Raw genomic sequence first — 22,206 nt, 5'->3', positions numbered from 1 at the left:
AGTGCAGAGCTGGAGGAAACTTCAACTTTCTCAAGTGCATTGCATATTAGCTTTAAAATGTGGTCCAAGGCAGATGTGATTTTGCATTTGACTGTTTTCAAATTCATCCTAAATCATTCACAATGTCTCTCATTGGGCTGATTTTTCTTCTTACAGTGACCTGGAGTGATAAATGAAAAAAAAAAAAAAAGAAAAAAAAATCACTGCCTGGGCTGTTAGATGCTAAGCCAAGGCTATTTGGGTTCATTCCCATCAACATCACAAGCTTCCAATTCGCCCTGGGCCTGCCAGCTGGCTTCTTTGTGCCTAGCCTATTACCTGGAAACAAACACCACTGCTCTTTCTCAACACCACAGGGTGTGTGTTCTGTAAATACACTGAGAGTTTTGATACTCAGCTCAGATACTGCATGCAAGCACCTTAGCTGCGTGTACCATCGGTACATAAGTAGCCCTTTGGAAGAGCACTACCATAGACAAATCCCTCAGCTGGAAATGCTCGACACGGTAAGATCCACCTCCAGGTTTATATTTACACTTACTTTCTGTATTTAGAAATATAATACCTGTGTGGGAGACAAGGGAACCCAGCTCTCTGGTGGTCAGAAGCAACGTATTGCCATTGCCCGAGCTCTTGTACGACAGCCCCAGATTCTGCTCTTAGATGAAGCTACCTCTGCACTGGATACAGAAAGTGAAAAGGTAACTTGGCTTTGCAAATAGGCAACTGTGATTTACAGCTCAGCTGATAATGCTGTGGTTCATGTACTCACCCACATGTTAAAACCCAAAGTTCAAAATATAGGATAAAATAAATATTTGCATTATTATTTGCATAACAAGCCCAAATGTCCCTTATTCAAGAGCAGAGGTGTTTCTGGATAGCTGTAGGAGTCACCTTAGAAAGCAATGCAGAGGTGGTGCCTCTGTGGTGGGAGTCTTCCAAGACTGCAAGTAATCATGGGCTTGTTCAGGAAACTGTTCCCACATGGACAATCCTACATTTTGACTTGCACTCTTCTAGATGTATCTGTATCTACATTCTGCAACTAGACCAATGGCACAAGSGCAACAGAAGCATGGGACTGCAGTAAAAGCCAGGTTGCAGGAGAACACTGGGACAGAAGTAGTGAAAAATGTACCATTTTTAATAGCTATGTAAATTATCAATTCAGAACAAAAATRTTTTGATATGGACTTATATAAAAATATACTCTACAACCAAGAGATTCTCCTTGTGTTAAAAAAATCAACCTCTCYCCCTCAAAGTTCTGGTATTACCAATTCCCTATGATATCTTAGTGCAGTTTGGCATCTTTGTTATGGGCCTTTAAATCTAGGAACTTCAAGTGATTTTAAAGAATTTCAAACCTTCATTTTTTTTTTTTTTTTTAAGAAACTGTGAGGGTGGCCCAGCATACCATATAGTGCTCAGAAACTAGAAGACAAAATTATCTAGTATAGTTTGATTTTATCATGATTTGATAATGGAGCAATTTGGGGGATTAAATCATAATTATTTAATGAGTAGAATTGAAATTAGAAGCACAATTGCTAGGGCATTTTTCACATTGCTGAAAGTGAGCAAGAAAGTAAATGGCTGGTAAAAGGAGCCAACCCAATTTGTTCAGAACAATTTCTAACAGTGACTAAGACCTGCCTGTAGGAGCAAGGAGAGCTTAGGCTGTGATGAGGTCTGTTTGACTGGGCTGCAGGTGCAAGTGAAAATATGAATGCAGGTACCCAGTAATTGTATTCTGCCCGTTCCAAAGGTATATGAATAGGGAATCTGGCAGTCATCAGTGTTGACAGTTTTCACTGTAGGCTAAATTTAAAATCTGGATGCCCAAAGTTGTTCTATTACTATTGCTGAGGCCCTAGAATTCTCACCTCTCTCGTTGCTATATTACAGATTACGTAGGAGATGGCAGATTCTCTGCAGTTCACTCTTAACGGAGTTTTTTGTTTGTTTGTTTGTTTAATTTGCCTTTTGGTTTGTTCTTGCAGATTGTCCAGGAAGCCCTGGATAAAGCCCGAGAAGGTCGCACTTGCATTGTGATTGCTCACCGCCTGTCCACCATCCAGAATGCTGAYAAGATTGCCGTGGTCCAGAACGGCAAGATTGTAGAACAAGGGAGCCATCAGCAACTCTTAGCTGAGAAAGGCCTCTACTATTCTCTGGTTAATGTTCAAAACGGGCCATACAATGTATGATTAACAGGCAGCACCTGTTGCTGAAATGCAGCTGTACAGTTGTTTCAATATTTTGTATGAGACACTATTAAGGATATCAAAGACGTTTACAGAATTTTACTAAAAGCAGAAGCACTGAAATAGTTTCCTTAAATCTTGTAACTAATAAAGGAAATGTCCTTCAGTTATTTAACAACCTAACCCTCACTTTGAATTTTCTTACACYAGCACAAATATTTGCTGTTGCTCAAATTAAAAATACACATCCTAGCCTGCTACACAGGGAAGGGTCAAGCTTTGAGGAAGGAAAGGAAAAGGGAGATCTTGTCCTTGTTACTGCAAAAAAAAAGGATGTTACAGAGCTTCAAAGGCAAGGAGACTGAATCTGTGCTAGCTGAGGATGTAGGTGTTAGTGTAAAACAATCTCCAAACTCTCCCAGAGCTCCAGTATTTAAGAAGAGGGAAAGAGTGGGGTAGTATTTTAAAATTTCTGCTTCAGATTTGTCATTCATCTCCAAGATCAGCTCTTTCATAAAGTATAGTTGCTATAATCAGTCTATCTATAAATCAATCAATCAATACAAAGACAATTTTTCAAGAGCTTTATTAAGAGAGGAAAACACAAAGCTGCTTGAATAGAGGAATCGGAGAGTCTTAAAATCCTGAGAATCTTATCAAATTGCATTCAGTGCTTATTTTATTGTGTATTTTTAGTGTAAAGCAGCAAAGAGATTCACAGTTCACTAGAAGTTGTAAACTCTGGAGAACTTGCAATTACCATCCTGCTTTCTGTTTTTATTTTGAAAAAGGAGTTCTTAATAATATTTTAGATTGTAGTGCTCTTATACAACAAATGTAGTGGGAACATCCCCATTCATGGATAGAACTTCTGTTTTATATAATCCCAAAAGCAAAAGTGAAAGATAACCAGTCAAAAAACAACATATAGCCTGAYGAAAACAGTCTTTCACAAACCACTATGAATAGGAAGCACAATCACCTATGAGGTTACTCTGAAGTAGTTAAGTGCTCCACTGAAGTAAACAGTATCATTAGATTACAAAGTATTCTACACGTTACTACTAAGATCATAAATACAAAATTCCATAAATTCTCCATTTCCAACACCATGTCTCTCAAATACATTTGCATTGTTGAGGCAYACTTTAATATTGCATAGTTCTATATAGATAAGATACTACTGCTTGCATTGTTGTTGCAAATGGCTACATCACTCTTGAATGGGTACTGCCACCAGTAAATCCCATAAAAATAGGTAGACTTCATAAAGATCATTAAATGTATTAACTTGAATATAACAGTTTTCTTGCCTAGCATTTCATTTCAAATAACTTGTGAGCTTGCAAAGGCTCTTTTATATCATTATCAACTCTAAAGCTGAGCTGTAACTGTCAGTTGCAACATATCTTGAAAACACTGGAACACAGTTCTGCACAGCACTTCTGCRTCAGTCTCTGGACATGATTTCCAGGAAGAACAATTGACAACAATCCTATTAATACAGAAAACATGAAAGTTACCACTCTTAATTGTCATGGTCTTGARTAAGTCGTGCTAGTTGTCCTGAAATGTCAAATTATTGACATTYACTCTGTGTCTCAATGGTCAAGAGTTAGGCATCCAGACCCTCAGTGTCTTCAGTAAGTGATAATGCTGACAGATTCTGAAACTTTTAACTTCTTTGATTTAAATACCCACTTCTATATGCATATTTACTTACATAAATTTTCTGCTTTGAAAATACTGTGAATGCCCAAAATGAAATTGTGTTCTTACCTGTCATCTCTGATTGCATAAAAAAAGCCATAGCCATGATGTACCATAGGAAGTGCAGATCCACTGAACCTAGAGTAGCCAGTCAGACTAGTTGAAAGAACAAAATTCCCACCTCCTCCACTGTAAAATAACACAAAAAGCAGTGTTTTTAAGAATAACTTAGAACAAAATAATCTTTACAAAAAGTTATTTTGTTCTACAGATCACAGAAGCAGCACACTTAAGGCCAATGTAACAAAGCCCTCAGTATCGAGGAATTCCTCATATGACAAGACTACCAACTACCTAGTTGTGAAGGCAGTATCCACAAAAAGTTCTGGCACTGGAAGTCCTTGCTCCTGTGCTATGAGTAGGAGACCCAGAAGATGACGGTCAAATCCTGCAAAGAAATGCAAATACTGCATCATTAAGAGTAGCATTTCCTGATTTTCTGCTTTTCCTGGGCTGGAGGGCAGGAAGCTCACATAGCAGCTCAAGGACAGATAGATGACTGAGCTGTGCAAAAAAACCCAACAAGATTCAGGCTGTAGTACATACAAACATTTCCCAAATGTCTGATCAAAGGCTTTCATCATACTCAGTTTGCAACACTTAACTCAAACACAAATGAACTGAAATGAAATCCAGCACAGCTGCTCGGGAAAACATAAAAAWCCTTCAATTTCAGTCAGACAGGCACACAGTGAAACTGGCCCACTGTCAGCTATTACTTAGAAAGGATGAATAGGAAGCTTTCAAGATCAGAGCTGCCCAGATAACTCTCAAAAAAGGATGGATGGAGTATGAAGCTCATTAGGTGATTATTTCTGTTACCTCTTCTCATTTCTTGAACAGCTTAAAATGCTAATACRGGTGGGACAGAATCCTACCCAATTCTCTCCTTCACCTCAGGAGACTTCATTTCCTATTTTCCAGTCAAGTACACTATCTGGAACAATGTTTAATAGGGCAGAAAAAATAAACATACTCAAAGTGAGTATGTCTGTGGGGCACATGGAAGGGTAAAAGGACTAGGTTTTAGTTCCTCTCTCCAAAATTCCTTAAACAGTTAAGCTGTATAGTTTTTACTCAGGTTAACAGCAAGGAGAAAAACAAAATGTATCTGCATACAGTAATACTCATCCACCAAAAAAAAAGAGAACACAAACTACCTTTTCCATTCTCACACTCTCTCCTCATTCTATTGTGCTTTGCAAACGCTTTATGCATCAGTTGTTGTCGTTGATAAACCTGTGTAAAGTAAGAGGTAAGTAAAAACAAAATCCAGGTGAATATCACATCAGGAAACACATCAGCAAGTTTTCCCCTTCTGCAAGTTCTAGCAATTCCAGACAGAAAGCGTAGGAACTTGAAAAGGCTTGAACCTTTGATTCAYCCATTCTCCTAAATTTCTCAAACTCTTTCCCAAATCCAAATTCCTTTTTCATGAGAACTTGCTCATTTGTTTCCTGTATCTGTGTTCATTTTTTCGGGCCACTTTTGCACAGAATAGTATCCTTAACATCATGCTCTTTCACAAACAAGCTGAAACAATAAAGTGGTCACTATAAACTACAGAAATCAAACCCAAGAATTTACCACAATACCRTTTACTTAGAAACACATTAGCTTTTAGTAGGTGCAGTTGCATGTAAGTGATCATCAATTTTCATGCCAAAAAAAGAAAAAGAAAAAAAAATGTGAAGAGGTTGCACTTTTTGTTGTGCTTTATCTTACTTCTTTACTCTAATAAAAACATACAGAGATGTCAGTTCAATCACAACTTTTCTTTACTGATTGAAACATTATTTCCATGCCAGTAGTTCTGTCCACCATAACACTTTTCCAATGTTAAATTGAAATTTAAATATTAAAAAACAGAAAATAAAAAACAAACACAGGTTTTAGTAATAGAGACTTCGGCAACACCTCTACACAACCAAGATCTTCAACTTTTAAGATCTTAGTAGCTCTTTTACTACTCAAGAAGAACATTTTATTCATTATGTAAGAGACTGCAGCAGAGAAATGTGAAACCTAGCCAGTAACTGCCARATTTGTATAAAAATCAAGATAATGGGCCCACGAGGGAAAAAAGAGAGAAAAGYTGAAAAAAGGATTTATTTTTTTGCAAAGTATCTAGCTTTCAACATCTTAATTTCAATACTACTGAACTGACTAAATGCTTTACAAAGCCCCGCAAGAGTTTATCATGGAAAAATAGTACTAGAAATATGTTTGGGGTGGTATTTAAAATGACAAAGAGAAGGAGAAAAAGGCTACAAACAATTATTGTGGCAAGTAACAAACCTCAGTATGTAATACCCATAAAAGCCTCCTTGTTGGTTAGAAGATAACTGAAGAGCAGGGAAGTAATAGGAACCTAGATTTGCAATWGGAAAGCAGATCTGAGTAACAGCATGAAAAGCGCATTTTAAAGCTGCAGCATACATGACCAGAAGCCRGTGAAGTCCAGCTCTACACGACTAACTATCAATCACATATACTTCTTGATAGCCATATTCCTGTATGTTCTCAGATGCATTAACAATATAGCAACTTTGAATTTCCTTAAAGGTATGTAGCCTTTTGTTTCAAAAATCTATGGTTCCTTGCTTAACTTCTCAGGCTCCCAGAGATGCGCAGTGAGGATAACAGGAAGAGCTTTTGTATAGCTTTCACTTAGCAAGAAAGGCATGAAATCCTTTGCCAGCCAGACAAAGCTGGGAGAAAAAAGGTCACTGGTTGAGCCRTTCAGAGACACTCCAGAATACATTCCTTCGCCACTGTGGCACAAACAGATTTCAACCCTGCTCACACACTCAACAATTAGATTAATATTTCCCCATTTCACTTAAAATAAAACAACAACAGAACAACCCCACAACATTGATTTTCACATCTCAAGAAGCAGCTGGGTGGGAACCAATGCAAATATAGCTTAAGACAGACTTGAACCAAAAGGTAAATACATAATAGAAAATAAAAGCAAGCTGACACACTACAGCTCACCTCAGTCGCAAACAAAGCCAGCCTTCAGGCAACCCAACATTTGAAATTTGTTGCGCTGGCAACAAGCCAACTCCCGTTAATAAGACAATAGTAAAGTGAATTGWAAGCAGATCAAATGACAGGCCTTCTAAATACATTAGGATTAAAGCATATTTACACTGGCAGAAGGATCCAGCATGGATTTGCACCACTCCACTGCTTCCATAGTACATGATCTTATGGTCTCTGTGCGGCCATGATAGAAACGCCTGGTCATGGCAGTTTCATAACAGCAGCCTGGACTAAGAAGAAAAATTAGAGAAGAGCATCTCATTATCTCTATAAAACTGTTTGCTCTCTCTAAAGGAAGAATTTCTGTGAAGTTTCCTACACATTATACCCAATTACACCTATCAGTAGCCACTGATTTTCTTAAAATTTTATGTCTAAAAAGGAGCTTTAACCAGCTACAGGCTTTTATGAGACATATGACTGAAAAAGTGCCAGTACTGTAATCATGCTTTGAAAAGGCTGCGCTGTCATAGCTATTTTCTGCCAATTACAGATCCAGCAGTTTCTACTGTAAATAAATAGAAACAATGTAAGCTTCAATTTATATATATATATACATACATATTTATATATATCCAACAACAAAAATTATCTACAACATCCAAAAATTCAAAATTATGAGACACACTTGAAATAAGCAGTATCTCCAAATGCTTTTATGTTTGAAAAGAAAAAGTTCAGATCCTTAGTTATTGCATAATGCAACACAAMTAGCTACTTTGGAGGATCCCCAGCCTTATGAGTTTCTACCATTTAATATATACTCTACATGTCACATAAACATGATTTTAAAAACAGGCTGAACAGGCTATTTTAGTTGGACAATTAATTTATTRCAGTGTTCTGTGAACTGTGAGAGCTCGTGACCTTTCTTCTGGTGAGACAAACAGCCTCTGTGACTAAGCATCATGCTCACATAATAAAACCTTTTTTCTGAAGCAAGCAATACCCATCAGGTCAGTAATGACGCACGTAAGCCATGATAAGCACTAGCTGGTGAAGAGAAATTTGGGAGCACCTTCATCAGGAAGAATGCCATCTTTTACTGAGAATATAAACCAAAACGACATGCCCAAAACATAGAGGCAGGCATTTGGAATGGTCGCTATCTTTATTTCGATTATTCTGCTTCACTCTTCACATCCTATGGTGCTCAAGAAAAAGTGAGAGAGTGAAGTCTGTGAGGCTTTCCACAGGCTTGGAAGACTAACTATTTTGTTGATGGCTGTCACTTGCTACAGACTAACATTTCTTCTCATCTGGGCAACTCTTTGGCATGAAAGAATCAATTGCGAGTCAGGCATTTACTCAATTATTTACATTCTACTGCTCTAATACATGTTTTCCACAGAGAGTCTTCTGTCCTCCATTCCACAATATATGCATGCATATTTTCCAGGGGCAGAAGGACACACTTCTCCTGAATCCAAGAGCACAACCTTCATTGATTTCAGTGGTGCAAAGTAAGGCTCTACCCATTTTTTCCAGTAAAGAAACCTTACTTTTTCACTTTTATATAACCTCAGCATATAGTTATACAGTGGCATTTTGCCAGGCCTTCTGTATCTCCAGATTTATCCCATTTGCCACCAATCTATTTTTTTATTCCTAATCTGAGTAATGCACTTTTCTTACCGTCCATGACATTTGTAATAAGCTAGCTGGAGGGCAAGTTGCACAAACGTATCTGGATGAAGTTTCTTCTTCCTAATCAATGCTTTTCCAAAGGATGTGAAGGCATAATTCACCAGTTGTAGGTCAGACACCTGTCAAATGACAGGAAGAATAGATACAGAGGAAGTCAAGAACTGCAAAAATCACAACTCTACCCCCTTTAAATAAATAAAACACATTCAACTTAAAAAAAAAAAAAAAAAAAAAAAAAAACACAACAACAGTGGAATAAATTTAGCACTGGTGTAAGCCCTCTGGTTCAAATCAAAAACTGTAGTTTTGATTTGACACTAGTACACATTCCTCCCTATTCTCTAGTATGGAGAAAGGTCAGCTAAAAATATCCAAATAGAATGAAAATTTCAGTAACAATTAAGAAAGAGAAGCAGCTAGAAAGTCCACCTTTTTGTAGTATGATTCTTTAGCACTTCCAATTTCATCCATAATTTTTTTGTCTACTGTGAATACAAGTTCCTCTGGCCATGGAATATCCCTTACTTTATCTGATCCCTGGAGAAGGAAGGAGATAGAAAAAAAAAGCAGAAAATGTCATCCATGAGAAAAAAAACACATTAACTAATACATTTGAAAGCTTAGAAAACACGTACCTTCCACTTTCCCTCATTTTCATTAATCTTGCCTTCAGCATAAGATAGCATGGTAATTAAAGCCATAGCATCAAAAGGAGAATGCTGGAATCACACAAGACAAGACATCATATTGTTTGCGTAAGTGGAAGATGATCAAGTTGCTTTCCCCCCTCCCCTTCCCTACTCTTTCTCCTGCAGCTTTACTGCACTGTGTTGGACTTCTTCTACATGTATTGTAGAAGAACTAGAAAAACATGTAGAACCACCATAAGTCCACCTGATGTTTTGACTGCTCTGCAGTCATACAGAGAAGCACAAAATAGCACTGCTGTGGAGATTTCAGGCACGATGTAGGATCAAGAATGGTTATCTGAGACTGAAAACACAGTTTGGCAGCAGATATGTAGCAAAAAGAGTTAATTTTAAGCTGCCTTGTGCAATGTATTTTTTCTCCTTGGAACTCCCTCATAAAATACTTTTAGAAGTAAGATTACGATTTCACAACTCATGTTCTTAATTCAGGTATGGTGTAATATCAAACACTGCAAAATCAGAATGTTTCTGGAAGTTTGCCAGAGGAGATATCTGGTAAACAAGACGGCACTAAAAAGGAATGCATTAAACACATTAACAATACAACTCCGAAAGAGAAAAGTTAGTAAAGAAGCATTTGAAAGGTTTAGAAGAAAAAAATATATAACTTACATCACAGAATGCACTACAGGTTCCATTGGAAAAGAATATGCTGTTGTAGGATTTATCTCCCCAGCGGACAGTGGGATCACCTGTTAGCCCCAGCCTCGTAACCTAAAACAAAAGTTACATACTGTGTGTTTTCAAAAACTCCGAGTAGACTGCCAATACCCTTGGTTAAATCAATCCTATACTAAGACGCTGAGGCCTTTCTGAGAGAGAAGATATTTACAACTAGCTGAGGACAAAACTTTTAAATTAAAACAGCAGGAAAAAGCTGGTGACTGCATTTCTGAGGACCTTGGACCATGAAGATTATGTAGGAAGATTTCAGCCATTCTTACTTCCAATATTCTAACAATTATAACTATTTGAATATGCCTGTGAATCAACAAGATACATTAACTGCACATTCACCTGCTTCATTTTCTCTGTTCTAGAGCAGCAAGATGAGCTACTTTATCATAGAAAGTGTACGTACATTTGCATAAGAAATTTTTATACAAAACCCACCAGGTACGAATTATCAAAAATCTTTAGCTACCTCAGTGTAGTTTTCAGGAGTTGCATGGGGACTAGAATCATCCAGGCAGACCACAAACAAACTTCTCTGAATTTTTTCCAGAAGAGTTAAGTTTTTTGGATCAAGATCAATTAAATATTCACGTATCTGTTTGGCATAAAAAGAGTGAGCTAAGTGAAAAGACTTGTTTCCAGAAATCTCAATGCTTCTCTGAGAGATCAATTGATGAATTATTCCAACCTCTGCCCATTTTGTCCTTTCCTCGCTTGTTAAAGCTGCCAATCCTGGTCCATCTGGTTCACTATGGCATCTTTTCTGGATATAGGTAAGTTGCCTTTAAAGTTAAAAAGGAATATACAGAGATGAGATCACAGTCACTTTTTTGTTTTGATAAACCGAAAATTTTGTTCTACATTCAGAGGCTAATGTGAAATTTCAAGAAGTGTTCCACAGCTCCTGCACAACGTAAGAGTAGTAGAAGGCCTGTTTTGTTTTCGCTAATAATTAGTTCAAATTGCAGCTACCAGCCCAGTACAAACTTAAATGTAAACAAGCATGATCCTGAAGGATTCTGTAACACACTTAACCCTAGTTTGAAACTAGATTTAAGACTTCAACAGCACAGCTCAAACTTTCATTAGCAGCAGACACTTGCAGTACTGCAGCTTTTCCAGCATCTAACTTGATATGAGGGTAAAACTTGGTCAAGAGGATGGGGACAAACTCTTTTCAGTTGTCCCGTGTGACAGGACAAGAAGCAATGGGCAGAAATTGAAGCACAGGAAGTTCCGCCTGAGCGTGAGGGGGAATTTCTTCCCTGTGAGAGTGACGGAGCAGTGGACCAGGTTGCCCAGAGAGGTTGTGGAGTCTCCTTCTCTGGAGATCTTCAAGGCCTGCCTGGATGCAACCCTGTCTAACGTGCTCTAGGTGACCCTGCTTGAGGAGGGAGGTTGGACTAGATGATCTCCAGAGGTCCCTTCCAACCTTACGGATTCTATGATTCTRTAATTCAACTGAAGGAAAAACCTTGAAGTTTATAGCAGAACAGTAGTTAAAAAAGTTTATCCTAAATAGAGAGACGGAACTACACAAGAATACTTCTGTTCCTACCTCTTCCTTGCATTTACACTTCAAAGAGCTGTTTACAGAGTTGATTTTTAATTTGCAAATCTAGTTCTATATATACACTGTTCCAGGTTTCTATTCCTTTTGTTAAAGAAATTCCACAAATCACAGACCTTTAAGATGGCAGAAACTAGTCTTGCTTGTCCTGTGTTCTGGCATTCTTGCCCATTAAATTTCATCACTGATCATTTCTTAAACAATTGTCAAAAATACAAGATACTCAGGATGAAGTTACCAAAGACAGACAACTGCCTTTCCTATAGGCAACAGAAAGCTTTAGATTTGGGGTATTATTGAGCTAATACATTTTCACAGTTGTCTGCACTCTATTTGTTCATTTCTGTGTCGCTTGCTTGATCTAACATGTACTGCTACAAAAATTARGAGTATACATGTTGAAATATGTTTTGTAAGTGTTAAAATATCAGACTTCCCACAAAAGTTGGTTGAGCTGCTCTAACTAGAGATTTTCCTTGCCTAAGGAACTTGGCCAGCCATCTTTTGTTAATTTTTAAGATATCTTTTTTTTTTAATTATAGAAAAAAAAAATCTTCTGTTGCGCTCCAAAAGCGACACTTTCACAAACGCAGTAAACTCTTCCTACARGATGAAATGTGCAATTCTTCTCCAGGGAGTAGATGCACATGGGTTCCAATCTGATCTGAAGGTACTTATGCTGGACCTACCTCTGCATAAATCACATTAGACTTCAGCCAATAGCACAGAAAAGGTTATGGCCACAATTGCATTGCCAGTTTGAAAAGGTGGCACCTCCACATGCRATGATGATTTACTGAGAGACATAGGAAGTGACACAAAAGAGCTGTAAACATCACCAGTTGCATTAGTAGTACTGAAATCTACCATTTAAAGAGCCAAATTCTTTCTCTCTGCTCCTTGGTAGCATTTCAGAAGTATGAAAGAACACAAGACAGCTTATCCCTGATACGGTGCAAAGACAGGAAATGTGAGTGAAATGCTGCTGCACTGCTCTGTCATTAGTAGAAAATATTGCCAGTCACTATATACWAGGACTTGTCTCTGCTGCACTCACCACCACTGAACATAGCCCTCTAATCCTGTCAAAAGTGACCACATGTAAACAAGGTTTAAAATGCAGTCAAAAGGGTAGAGGTGCTTTATCTTTGATAATGATGAAGTAGCAATTAGACAATCATCCATACAGATCGATCTTGTTACTTATAATCCTGATAAGTCCATGCCAAAAACCTTCACAGACAAATGTTGTTCCCTGTTGAAACATCTTCATTCAGTGCTTCTGCATGATGTTTTAGGGTGTATTATAGAAGTACAAGATCCTCATGTTTCATTAAAAGAATAYGCTATCCACTGATCCAGAATTTACTCAAATCTGAACCTTCAGGTACAGGAGATACAATTTCTGGGGTTGAGGTGGATGGAGAAAGAGAGACTCTCTTTGGTATRTAGCTGTAGCTCAAATGCAACAGCTCAGTTGAAACAAGATAGTCTGAAAACCTGAAAATCTCTGGAGGATTCAGCATACTGCCTTCATGTATAGCATCAAAGGCAAACACTCGGCCTCGACACAGGACTACTAAGTGAGATGGGCATTCACCTTCAGTCTCTGAAATAAAGCAAAAAAAACAAAACAAAAGAACACTGATGATAAAGTCAGTGACAGATACATGAAAAAGACCCCTCAGTGAGACCCATTTTTGTAGACTTTATACAGTTAAAAACAGGAACTAAGACCAAAAGACTAACTTTCAAAGATCAATTACATGATTTTGCAGCAATTTTGAAATTTTTTTTTAAACTATCAGGGAAAAAAAAATCTATGTAACTTTCATTGTTCTAAATTACTTCAAACAATAGTTATAACTTAGTAGTAAATATGTCACTTATTTGTGCATCTTGTAGGTAGGTACATCTTGTTTTAGATACCTGTATATCCAGGTAATTTAAATCACTCTCTGGAGGTATTCATTTCTCTCTACCAATCACACAGAGAACCAAGGCAACTAAATGGAYTAAATATTTAATCTGCATACAGATAATCTACATGGAAAAAAATGTCACCCGCTGCATACGACATGTGAAAAATSATAAAGCCAGATCCTTTAATGAACATCTTGGACTATTTTAAAGTAGAAAAAGGGTATGAATGACTTCTATCTCCAAAGGATCACAGCTGCTTAATGCTTTACTTAAATGCAATCATAACGGGACATTCTGTGTTTAAACCATCTGGATGTTTGTTCTATACTTTAGTATTTAAACTGATTCTTCAAATATAATCCTATGTYGAAAAACCTGAAACTTACATGCAACCCTGTATCTTCTCATCATGTTCTGTTGTATGGAGTTTTCTTTAAATAACTTCTGTGGACCAAAGCAATCTCTTTCCACTTGAATTCCTGTGTTTTGTAGGAATTCGCATCTCCGTTGATTCACTAGAGGAATGGTCTTAAAGACCTCTGAATGAATCAGATTGTGTGTATGATTTCCATCAACTGATTACTAATACTACAAGATTTCTTAGAGGAGAATGAATCACATCATAGCCCTTTTCCTCTAGCTCTTGACTCTGTACCCCACAAAACCATTCAGAGTTAAGAGAAAGGTTTTGAGAATCACTGTGGAATACTTTCAGAATTGAAAAGGCAAGTACTTGACCAAGTCATGAAATGGCACAGTGACAGAAAATAAGTGAGAAGCACCCATCAAACTATTGGAGCATACTCCAGAAAAATCATTGTGGGAAGAAAGATGCAATTACAAATGGCGCTGAAATTCTGTCCATTTTATACCTGGAATTCACCCACATCTGTAGCACATTCAATTTGTCTTTTTCCAATTCTTAACGCTAACATACTTGCTACATGCATCAGACTAGTAATATAAAATTTGAAGCATTATTAAGTACTAAATATTACACCAAAAGGGGCCATAATTATACCAGAATTAGTGGTTTAGATTTTTCTTTGATTCCCTACGTAAGCATTCAACAACCAGCATCTGACCCAATGTTTCAGAAATCAAATATTTTATGACTGAAATGACCATTCTGTTAGTCCCCTAATGCAAAATCTTTTGCTTGTATTAACCCACAATTTGCATTTGTTTACCAGTTTTAAAATAATTGCAGATTGAGTCTCTGGTAACTCCAGGAATCTTACAAGTGCAGAAGAGCATTCGGAATTGGTTCATGTCCAAAACAGCATTCCCAGATCTCTCTATTGCCACCTTCTCTCTATAGTAAACAAAATACACAAATATTAATTAAGCACAAGAGGCAATAGCTATACAAGAAAAAAATCAAGGTAAGATAAGCCCATCCTCTATTGCAAAGAACTTATGCCAATGAACACAAACATATTTTCATGACTCTACACACAGATTATTAGGAAGAAATAATTGATTCTAAATACTGAAGTCTTACGCTCTTAATAGATCCCAGTATTTCAGGGTGTGCCATATATTAACACATGCTCTCTCTATCTGAGTGCCTTCTTTGGGTGGCCAGTAGTTTTCAATAAAGGGGCCAGGACCTCCTATGTTACAGTATATTTGCGTTGATATGCGAAGATCAAGATAAGCCACATTCAGCCACCAGTCCTCCAGCTGAAAATGAACAATGTTTAATGTCAGAATATGTTTTAAGCATAATTACTTACTTGAATCACAGTCCAACTGCCTAATCTCCTTAAGTACTTTTTTTTTTTTTTTTAATATATTTTGGATTGTAGCTTCTCCATAACAGAAGGCAGGACAGTGGTTCAAAAGCTACTTGCTGGGGGTAATGACACATCTAGCTCTTCTCAAGTCATTGAAATAAAAATCAATATTGTTTATGGCTATTAAATGGTAAATTTCTACAAAGAGTTCTTCCCTGATACTCATCTTCTGCTTAACCACCTGCAGTTTTCAGCTGCGGGGAATACCAGAGAGGTTATTCCATAAAAAATGGAAAGAGAGCAGATCTGCTCAAGAGAAAATCTGGGACAAGGAGTTCATAATGTATTTTTTCTGTCATGATTTGAAAATCCCTCCTGTATGTCATGTTAAATTTACAGAGCTCTCATATTACATTTGATAACAGTCCCCCTTGTATCTCTTTCTCTTTCAAAAGCAAATTTTAAAATGCTAACATGTACACTCTTCAGAAAAGGAAAGAGACTGAACTCTAAATTGCTTTTTTTTTTTGGGGGGGGGGGACAACAGAAAAAGAGGTGATAGAGGAAGAGACTAAGAGAAAGAGCATTTCAAAATCCATCATTAGCCACTCAACTTTGAAAAATCACTTACATAAGCAAGTATATTCCTGTTTGTAGGCCGAGTGGTAGATATAACGAAGATCCTAAGATCGAAGACTACATCTAAGTGCCTCACAAAATTGGATCCTGAACCACCACCTTATCTCCCATTAACCATTATCTTCTATCCTAGTGAATTAGATGCAGCAACACACATACTTAGAGGAATAACTTAAACTATGATTTCTTAAGTATGTAAATACATACCCAATTCCTTCTTGTTTTAGCTCTTTCCAGTAACTTCTGATGCAACTCTTTTCCAATTCCATTTTCAAATTTTTTAACTATATCCTCAGTTCTTTGATATTCTTCTTGATTTAGAAATGGCTTCACTGTAAAAAGGAAACGTTTTTAAAGACAACTGCATGTTAAGATTGATTCCAAGATTCGGATATTCACAGGCAAAGGAGGGGATGAAAGCACCCAAAATTAATTTTTCTAACACAAATACTTGAGGAGGAAAAAAAGATCTTTTAAAAGTTGTAAATAAATCACAGCATGCTCCAATAGGGACATACATTTTTAAACAAATACAAATGTCAGTAAATGAAAATAGTTGCTGAAACCCTGAAATATCTAATAGATAATTAAATCCAATATATTTAAGACTGTAACTGGAGACGCTGCTACAAAATCCACGGAATAATCAAATTTATATGAATTTTGTTTGGAAGTTAATATGTTAAGCCATATACTTCTGTCACCTTACTGCACCAATCATAAGCTATTTGTTTGTATTTTCAATGCTCTTGACAGTCTACAAGCACTTTGGCCATGAATTCTCATTCACTATCCCTATGCTAACGCTACCTTTGACTGACACTAATGGCAGTTACTAATATCCCATTTTTGTATTTTAAAATACCTTTGGATTTCTCTCAGATCACCTGCCACATGGGCTACAATTCTCTCTAAATATCCTCTGTTAACATCTGCAAAACTACTCATTATTTTCATCTAAACCCCTCCTGAAGACCTTTACACTATGCCATCTATAGTTAGTAACAGTAAGAGGCATTGTTGATGTTGGTTTGCATGCAGGCACGTCTAATTGTTTTCTTACACTTACCTTGCAAATAATGTACTATCTGTTATCTTTATACTTAGGTTATGAAGTCTTTGGCATATGGTATGGTGTTCTTTTCTTCTGCTTGTTCAACACCTTCATAACAAAGTCTGATTCATTTTTGAGACTGCTGGACACTATTACCAGTTATTTTCTTGTCTGTGTTGCTACAGTGTTACTATCCCTGAGTGATCCACTTACAGCTGTTAAACAACAAGGAAGGATAATGGTTTAATTTTACTAGTTGTGTATCTAATCCACCTTTCAGGAGTAACAAAAGCCTTTTTCAGTTGGGTTGGGTATCAACTACTCACCTATTCTGGTAGAATTAAAGCCTTCCTCACAACTATGCCTTACTGTAATCAAGATCACTTGCTTCCAACCCACTTTTTTCTTCTTCACAGAATGGTTGAGTTTTGAATGGACACCTGGAGATTGTCTAGTCCAACCCCACTGTTCACAGCAGGCTTAACCAGAGCAGGTTGTCTAGGACTGTCTCCAGTTGAGTTCTGAGTATCTCCAAGGGTGGAGACTACACAGCCTACTGAGRTCCCTCTGAATGGCAGCACAACCCTCTAGGGTATCAACCACTCCATCCAGTTTTGTGTTATCTGCAGTCTTCTACAGGTGCACTCTGCCCCACAGGTCATTAATGAAGGTATTAAACAGTACTAACCCCAGTATTGATCTCTGGGGGACATCACAAGTTACTGGTCTCCAGCTGGACTCTGTGCCACTAATACAACCCTTTGAGCTTGGCTGGCAGTTCAGCCAGTTTCCAGTTCACCTCACTGACCTTTTATGTAGCCCACAGTTACCCATTTGTCCATGATGATGATATGGGACACCGTGTTGAAAGCCTTGCTAAAGCAAGACAACATCCAATGCTCTTCTGGCTACCAGGTTGCTCAAACATGGTAATCTCCTTTGTAAACCCATGCTGACTACTCCCACTCACCTCTTGTCCTTATTATGCTTGCAAATGGCTTCCAGGATTATTTTTTCATCACTTTCTCAGGGAGTAAGGTTAGGCTGACCAGCCTGTAGTTCCCAGATCCTCCTTCTTGCCCTTCTTGAAGATAGTAGTAACATTTGCTTTCTTTTAGTTCTCAGGAACCTCCCTCCATCATCATGGCCTTTCAAAGACTATAAAGAGTGGCCTTGTGACAACATCAGCTATCTCTTTCATGGTGTACCCCATGAAATCCCATGGACTTGTGCATGTCCAGTCTGTTTAGATGTTCCCTAACCTGAGCCTCCTCCACCAAAGGGAAGTCTTTCTTGTCCCTTCTCAAGATAATTCAAATTTTATTCTAATCATAAAAGGAATTTCAAAAATTTCAAAAAGGAATTTTGCAGCATCTTTTCCAATGGAAGAGCAAAAATCCATGTTCAGCTACATCCTGGCTTCCTTATGCTAGTATACATCAGTCTAATGCAAGTTCTGATAATGCTTTCCCCATTTTACAGGAAAAAATACAGAGAAAATAAGGGCCAGACTTTACAGAAAAATGCCTCTTCAAATGGATTCTGACAGCCCTAAGGAAGAAAACAGAACACCTACTTTCAAGCACCATCTGACAGTGCATCTGTTTAAGATTCATTGAGGCTTCCATAAATTCCATCACACCACCACTATGAGTGGAAAGGTATCAGCATTCCACCATAGCCCAGCTGGAAAGGAACAATCAAGCATCTCCAGGCATTACCTAACATATCTAGACCTTATCTAGATGCAGTTTGAATTGTACTAACTTCAGTTCTGAACACAAATGGAAAAAGAAACAATAGAAACAGAGCCATTCACCTATACTATAACAGTTCAGCAGTTACAGCCTTCACTCAGGATATAGGAAGTCTGGAGTACATACCCTCCCCAGCCTGAGGGCAGTCCTACACATAGGTTTCCAAGAGAGTGACCTTACTACCACACAGTGTAAAAGGAGCCATTATCCTCTGTCATTCAAGTCTGTTATTCCAGTTACAAAGTCACTACACAACAATATGCATACACCCACAAAAAAGGGAAAATAAACAAAATTACTGGGTTCTGATCCCTGTTCAAGGGGTCACCAAGATGGTTAGGGGTCATGATGGTGAGAAGCAGCTGAGAATTGAGTCTGTTTAGCTTAAGAAGAGATTGCAAAGGTAATATCTTGCTGCAGTCTGTAACAATCAAACAGATACTGTAGAGAAGACTCTTCTAAGAGAGGCACAGGAACAGGAGAGGAGACAATGGACTCAAGACAGGAGATTCTGACAAGATCTAAGAAAAAAATCATGAGGGTGGTCAAATAGTGGAAGGGTTTGCCCAGATAGAGAGTTTACAGATACCATTCTTGGAGATGAGTAAAACTGAACTGAACAAGGCCTGAGCAACCTCCTCTAATTGGACCTGCTTTGAGCAGGAAGTTGGAAAAGATAACCTCTGGAGGTCCCTTCCAACCTCCATTATTCTACGACTACATGGCCATTTTGCATTTGAAATCTATTTGATCACATGTAGAAGCTGCCCAGGAAAAAGGAGCAGAACTCAGCCCTTTCTCATTAGACTTCAGTGCAATTTCTGTCGTATCACTTTCTCTAGGCCCACAAATCCTACCTTCCTTTCTGCACAAGGGCTCTGTCCATGAACAAGGAGTATCCTGTGCAAGACAGCCTTAGCTGTATAGCATGCATAGGGCACCTTCTGAAAGCTTTGGGCTTTCATACTCTCAGACTAAGGGATTCAGAATTTCAAGTCTCAACCTCTGAGGTGAGCTGAAAGGCTCCATACTGGGGYTACTTCTACCTCCTCTGCTCAAGACCTCCCTTCAAAACAAGGTTAGGAATTTTGATTCCAAAGCAGAGGCAACTGCCATGAAGTGCTATATATGGCATATTTTGAAACCCACACTGTCCAGCTTGTCTAGCCAACTGGCTTTACACAGGTAAGTTTATCCTTTTCAGCATGCAAACTGACTCACATCTAGTACCCAGGTTCTCCTCCAACCAATAGAGGATAGGTAAAGAATGATTCAGAGTATTTATGTTGGATTATTTGGAGGCTCTGARTCAGAAGCATATCCCTTCCTTCAAGGACAGGACAGATGAAGAGCTTAAGCCTTCAAAATGACCTAGCCAGTGCCTAGAGTCATGCATTGCAAAACGTGACTTTAAGTGAAGTATACAAGGAAAGACTGTGGTAGAACAATAAGTATTGGACTAACTTCCTTCCAACTCCTACTGAGACTTGAGAAGGCCAYAAGGATGATCAAACTTACAGAATGGCTTATACACAAAAAATAGTAAGGAGGAAATAACTTCAGCATGAAAGCAAAACGCAACCACGAAGAGATATGATAGGTACCTATGAAAACATAGATCAGAATCAGACAAGAACAAGCAAACTCTTGTCAATTTTCAGTAGTTCAGGAAAGAGTTATTTATTAACTTGGAGAGTCCCAATGGATTTACAAAATTGAGTTCTAAAGGGTAATTCTGTTGTGATAGCAGAATGCAGGCAACAACACATGTAATTCTAGTTATCTGCATTACAACAAAAAGAAAGAAAAAGGTGATGCACACACCTGTGACATAATGGTCCTTCTCTAAAGCCACCATTTCAACAGTTAGCATCAAAACATGATGACATAATCGAACAAAAAGCATTCTCCTATCACCACTACCATCCATCACACCATTCTGTACTGTACTCAATTAGAATAGAAGGGAACTCGAAGTGAATTTAGGGATTTGCATTTTGGCAAAGGCAATCCATGGTGTAATATTAGTTTCCTGTTATGGACAGAATGTCAAGTTTTATTTTGTTGCCATTTCTGTCTTATAAGATAGTAAGACAGCACAGACATTTCAGAGAAAAGCTCAGTGTCTCTGAACTCTGAAAATGATTAAAGAAACATACAAAAAAAAAAGAAAAAAGAAAAGAAAATGCTGGGCAGCATAACTTTGTCCTCTTTGGTTTATCAAAGTCTGATATGATAACAAATAACCAACCAACCAGCTCTGCTTTATAAACAAAGCTACACACACATGCATTGACGTTGTTTTCAAGACTTTTACTCTGTCTCATTTAAGACAGCTGGCACTTCAAGGCAGAAACCTTGCCAACTTAGATTATCCCAAAATGCCCACCACCTTTCCTTACTACTGTATTATAACTAATAGTATTAATGAAAAAAAAAGAAAATTCATTTAAGTATGAAAAAGACCTTGAAATTCCCTTTTAACACAAAGATACTGAGCAAACACAGTCATAAACAAACAAAGAAGTGATTATGCAAAACAAGATCTGTAGGGCAGTATCTTTTATTAGAACAGCTGACATAGCTGCAAAAAGATAAGCCCTCAAGGGAGAAAAAAAAACAAACCAATAACCTTCACACATACCTGATTCCCGTTCATGCTGAAGAGAAGCAAGTAAGGATCAGACAGGAACTTGTACTCAGGTTGCTCTGAGACTTTAATTAGTTTCCTGTTCTGGACCTCAAAAAAAGAGCTTTTGTGCCCTAAACTAGTCTGAATTTTGTTTTGTTTTTTTAACTACAGGAATTGATACAACTTGTTTACAAAATCTTACTTTGCAAATATCCTCAGATCAACCAGGATACAACTGCACACACCACAGTACTATTACAATAGTACGCCATTACCTGCTTCAAGGTATTTCTTTAAAGATTCATCAAGAGGAGGCACTGGCAGTGAAGGCAGCAAGTTTTGGTACTGAAATGTGCGCTCTTCAGAGGACTCTAGCACCTGCTTATCCATGGTGTGGATCTGCAGCACAACATTAATAATAACAGTTACAGAGCCAACTTCAGAGATTAGAATCCTCTCTCCCCTTTCAGATTTCTTCTCCTTTTTCCTGCTATTTACGTGGTAAAACCTGCCTTTCACGGAAGTGCACTCACCGACAGAGCCAGACAAGGGCGGATCCCCTGGCAGGCCTCTGCAGCCGAGGGAGGACACGCAGAAACCGCGGGCAGGCGACCGCCACGAGGCCGCTGGAGCCTCCCCCGTATTAACGCGGCGAGGCGCAGCGCCCTGCAGCCGAGACAGCCGCCCGCCAAGCCGCCGCCCGAGGCGGCCGCCGCCGGGAATGCGAGTCACGGCGCCAGCGCCGCCATCGCGGCTCGCCGACGCGCGCAGAGCCTCCCCTCCCCTCCCCTCCCCTCCCGCCGCGCCGCGCCGCGCCGCGGCCCAGCGC

General features: G+C 38.3%; 2 protein-coding genes across 5 annotated transcripts in view; one reads left to right on the top strand and one right to left on the bottom strand.

Annotated features, from left to right (window-relative positions):
- Window positions 1-2,316, top strand: part of LOC146592690 (ATP-dependent translocase ABCB1-like) — a 49,194-nt gene extending 46,878 nt beyond the window's left edge. Inside the window, exons 26-27 of the mRNA XM_085310462.1 lie at window positions 555-701; window positions 2,007-2,316. Of these exons, the coding sequence (XP_085166588.1) occupies window positions 555-701; window positions 2,007-2,213 (354 nt within the window). The 3' untranslated portion in view covers window positions 2,214-2,316. The remainder of the gene's footprint in view (window positions 1-554; window positions 702-2,006) is intronic.
- A 463-nt stretch (window positions 2,317-2,779) lies between these two features.
- CROT (carnitine O-octanoyltransferase) lies at window positions 2,780-22,006 on the bottom strand. 4 transcript variants are annotated; one of them, XM_085310453.1, is made up of 17 exons: window positions 21,911-22,004; window positions 21,653-21,776; window positions 16,142-16,266; window positions 15,061-15,242; window positions 14,747-14,871; window positions 13,134-13,242; window positions 10,752-10,845; window positions 10,533-10,658; window positions 10,001-10,102; window positions 9,314-9,397; window positions 9,108-9,215; window positions 8,667-8,797; window positions 7,138-7,261; window positions 5,141-5,219; window positions 4,275-4,368; window positions 3,990-4,109; window positions 2,780-3,705 (listed from the first exon to the last, which is right to left on the bottom strand). In XM_085310453.1, the coding sequence occupies exons 2-17, from the start codon at window positions 21,765-21,767 to the stop codon at window positions 3,585-3,587; spliced, it is 1,839 nt and encodes a 612-aa protein (XP_085166579.1). In that variant the 5' UTR covers window positions 21,768-21,776; window positions 21,911-22,004; the 3' UTR covers window positions 2,780-3,584. The 4 variants fall into 4 exon arrangements, with proteins under 4 accessions (XP_085166579.1, XP_085166581.1, XP_085166582.1 ...); XM_085310455.1 differs by lacking the exons at window positions 15,061-15,242; window positions 21,911-22,004 and having other exon boundaries at window positions 21,653-21,742; XM_085310456.1 differs by lacking the exons at window positions 15,061-15,242; window positions 21,653-21,776; window positions 21,911-22,004 and adding an exon at window positions 17,004-17,143.
- Between the last annotated feature and the right edge of the window lie 200 nt (window positions 22,007-22,206).

This window comes from Rhea americana, unplaced genomic scaffold, assembly GCF_003343005.1.
Source record: "Rhea americana isolate MKP2758 unplaced genomic scaffold, rheAme1 scaffold_32, whole genome shotgun sequence".
Classification (NCBI taxonomy): Eukaryota; Metazoa; Chordata; class Aves; order Rheiformes; family Rheidae; genus Rhea; species Rhea americana.
Note: the sequence above shows the minus strand (reverse complement) of the source record. Positions and strands in the feature narration are given on the sequence as shown.